This window comes from Egretta garzetta, unplaced genomic scaffold (genome assembly GCF_000687185.1).
Source record: "Egretta garzetta isolate BGI_Z169 unplaced genomic scaffold, ASM68718v1 scaffold363, whole genome shotgun sequence".
Classification (NCBI taxonomy): Eukaryota; Metazoa; Chordata; class Aves; order Pelecaniformes; family Ardeidae; genus Egretta; species Egretta garzetta.
Window position 1 is genome coordinate 626,528 of NW_009259039.1, and position 3,308 is coordinate 629,835.

Genomic DNA, 3,308 nt, shown 5'->3' on the forward strand with positions numbered 1-3,308 from the left:
TTGTATCACAAACTCCCAAGGGTTCAGTGAAGAAATAGAAAGGCAACTAGGGACTGAGGAGGAGCAATTTATGAGTTAAAAATGAGAACACTAGGTTTGCACCACTTGTTTAAGTGATGTCTGATGTGACATCTCTGAGTATTTGAGGGTTCAGGATTGGCAGAGAAGCTCTGACTGAAGAAATATAAAGACAGAAAGAGAAAATGCACAGTGAACTGAGAGGAGAGAGCTGCAGTTTGCTTTGGCATTATCTTTTAAGGAACATGAAGAACCTTCACTTTGACTGTTCAGGTCAAGTAGCAGGCTCAGGTTTGATAGGGTGGAACAAGCCTGCACTAGATGTCTGGGAAAAGCATGAAAAGCCTTCCCCAGCTCTTCTTTTGGTCCTCAGCAGAAAGGAGGAGTGGCGGATGAGCGAGAGAGATTTACTCCAGCTCTGTGACTCACAGACCGCAGACGGACACTGGAAGCTCTGTGTCCTTAATAGTGATCATCTTGGGCAGCTTCACCAGGACCTCATACTTGGGCAGCACTAGATGGGAGAGAGAAAGTCTGATATGAGAAGAGTGAAGGAGAGCCAGGATCATCTTAACACGAACCATCACCTCTCTGTTGTCTACAGTACAGCTCTGCTATGCCTTCCCTAGGTTTTCTTGGCCTTGCCAGTGTTTTGGGTTTAAAGGGAATTTAAGGAGGGCTGTAGCCCTTACTTTCTCTCATTTGCAGCATGTGCTCATGTGATCCTGTTGGCACCAAGACAGCTGTGTAGATCCCTTACATGTGCCCATTCAGAAGGACACACTGGCCCCATGTGTTGTGTTCCATGTTTCACAATACATGATTTGCAGCTAAGAGTTGGAGTAGCACATTCACCACCTGTGTCATTTGCCACATTAAAATGGATCAAATAATTGATTCTTTTTCTCTGCTTCTTACTGTTCTGGAGATCCCAAGCTGCTCTTAGGGTCACTAATATGTAGCATGTGAAACTGTCCTGCATGTCCAGATGGTTCTAGGGAATCTAGCCACAGACTCTCAGGTCTGTATTTTCAAGTGGACGAGGCAGCAACAAGGCCTGATATAACGGGTGGCCAGTAAAAGGCATATTTTTCTCCTGTATATTAAGTTACGTCCCTCCTCCCATATTGTATCCTGCAACCCTAAGCCCCCAGCTACTCACGCCCAGGACTGGGCTGAAGCATGTAATGGCCTGCTTCCAGGCGGTGCACCTGTACAAGGAAATAAGAGCAGGGAGAGTGCACACACAGACCCAGGAACTAGAAAATGACCCTGGCTGACACAGTTTAGACAAAAATTTGCCTCTAGGATGGGAGGCAAAGTTCAATGTTTCAACCCCAGGGCACATTTCTTCAAAAGGCTGTACGAGAATTAGCAACAGGAGACATTCATGGGAATAAGACTAAAGAACAAATAAAAGAAAAACGAGTTTAGTATGAGGCTAAGAAAGGGCCATACATCTTTGATTTTGGGGGGCGTTCAGAATGATCCTTGTGGGAGAAGGCACAGCCTGTCTGTCACCATGGCAGGCTGAAGCTGTTCTGTTCAAATTATTCACTGTGTTCATACTAGCCGCCATGCCTGACCAAATAAGCCAGCTCCCATGGACTCCAGTGTCAATCTTATTTGGGTCTTATTTGGGTCTGCATCCCACGTATTCCACTCAGCTTTCTGAGCAAAGGCTCTGGGTCATTTGGGCTCCATGTACAGAACAGGGGGGAGCCCAGGAGTGCAGAGCAACCTCCTCAAATGCACATGGACTAGCCAGAGTACACATCTACAAATACCTGAGAAGCTTTACTGCAGAACTGGTGGTTAGAGTGCTCCCTGGGGCAGCACATTTCTCCTTACTCAGTCTCTACTACCAGACTGTTTGCATCTGCTTGTAGCATTTGTGGAGTGTTCTTCTTCAAATTGAAGTTTTCTACCAAAGATATTTTCTAAGCTTTTGCAGAAACAAAGAAGAAGAGGAGAAAGAGGAACTGGTGCAGGTGATAAGAGAGGCAAAACAGGGTCACCAAATTACTGTAATTTCTTACTCTATCTAGTGCTACTTACAACAAGCTGCTGGACTGAAAAACAACTAAAACAAAGTCAGCTGAAATTGGTGCCACAAGCTATGCACAGGAAGCCTGTCAGACCCTGTACTCCCAAGAGTCCTGTGGGCAAATACAAGCTTGGGCAGGTTGCAGAGATGCCATAAAGTGAGCAACCACCTCTGATACTCAGCACCTTCTGGGTCAGCCCCTCTGAACCCCATTGCCTATGTATTCAGTCCCTCCCTTCTCCATGTCATTCCCAGGAAATTCCAAACTGAGAGGTCACAGTAAAAGGCATTGCTGTCAGCCCCACTTGCAGCCATACCTCCTCTCCTTACCGTATTCCTCCACGCTGAAGGAGTGCTCCACAAGGGACGAGAAGCTCTTCTGCACAACTATTTTGTAGGAGCCTTGGATGGGGTCCGAGGTGAGGGGAAAGGAGAGCTGCGTAAGGCCAGTCTCTAGTTCCACCCCTTGCCACTGGTACACACGGTTCCTCCGGGGATCCTGCAGGTGAGGATAGCTCAAGGTCACAAGGCAGTACAGGAGACTCCCAGGGACAGAGCAGTGGAGTCCTCAGTGCATCCTGGCTGGGAAATGCCTAGCTGTAGTTATTCAATAATCTGTGAAGATCTGTGAGTTCTGCATAACTAGCAGGCAAGAAAGCTTTTTAACCCTGAAGGTCCTGTGTTGTCTCCCCCTCAGCTCTGCCTGCATGTTCATGAAAGATGGGGCGAGGAAGCTGGGAAAGACAGACTGGCAAGGTAACGAGACAAAGAGACGGATAGCAGGAGTAAGTGGAGCACAGGGAGAAGGGAGGTTTAGGTCTCCTTCACTTGCTATACAGCCTGCTAAAAGTTTTCTTTCCATGCCTGGAAAAGAGACTGTCAGAGAACCAGTGCATAATCTGCTGAGGAATGAAACACCTGATCTGTCTGTGGGACAGAGAAATGTACCTGTGTAAGAGTCCAAAGCTTGTGGTGGGGTGGGGGAGCAGGGACAGGAATAGGGAAAAGTATATCCCACATATGTACATCTAGCTGAGAGCTGTCCCTTCCTGTCTCTTCCCCCTCCTAATGCTGGAGCTGAAATCTCATCACTGCTACAGCGGAGTATTGCTCATTATGAACTGACTATCAATAGGCTGTGCTCCAAATTCATCAGCTCCACCCCAAATTTCATGTAGAAGTCACTGAAGCAACGCAGTGGTGCTGTGTAGTTTGATGCATCCTTTCCAGGCTCTTCAGCAGG

General features: G+C 47.3%; 1 protein-coding gene across 1 annotated transcript in view; it reads right to left on the reverse strand.

Moving 5' to 3' along the window:
• Nucleotides 1-3,308, reverse strand: part of LOC104122788 (alpha-2-macroglobulin-like) — a 38,777-nt gene that overhangs the window by 25,531 nt on the left and 9,938 nt on the right. The window contains exons 6-7 of the mRNA XM_035890526.1: nucleotides 2,396-2,564; nucleotides 448-532 (exon numbers count right to left, since the gene is read on the reverse strand). Coding sequence (XP_035746419.1) covers nucleotides 448-532; nucleotides 2,396-2,564 — 254 coding nt within the window. The remainder of the gene's footprint in view (nucleotides 1-447; nucleotides 533-2,395; nucleotides 2,565-3,308) is intronic.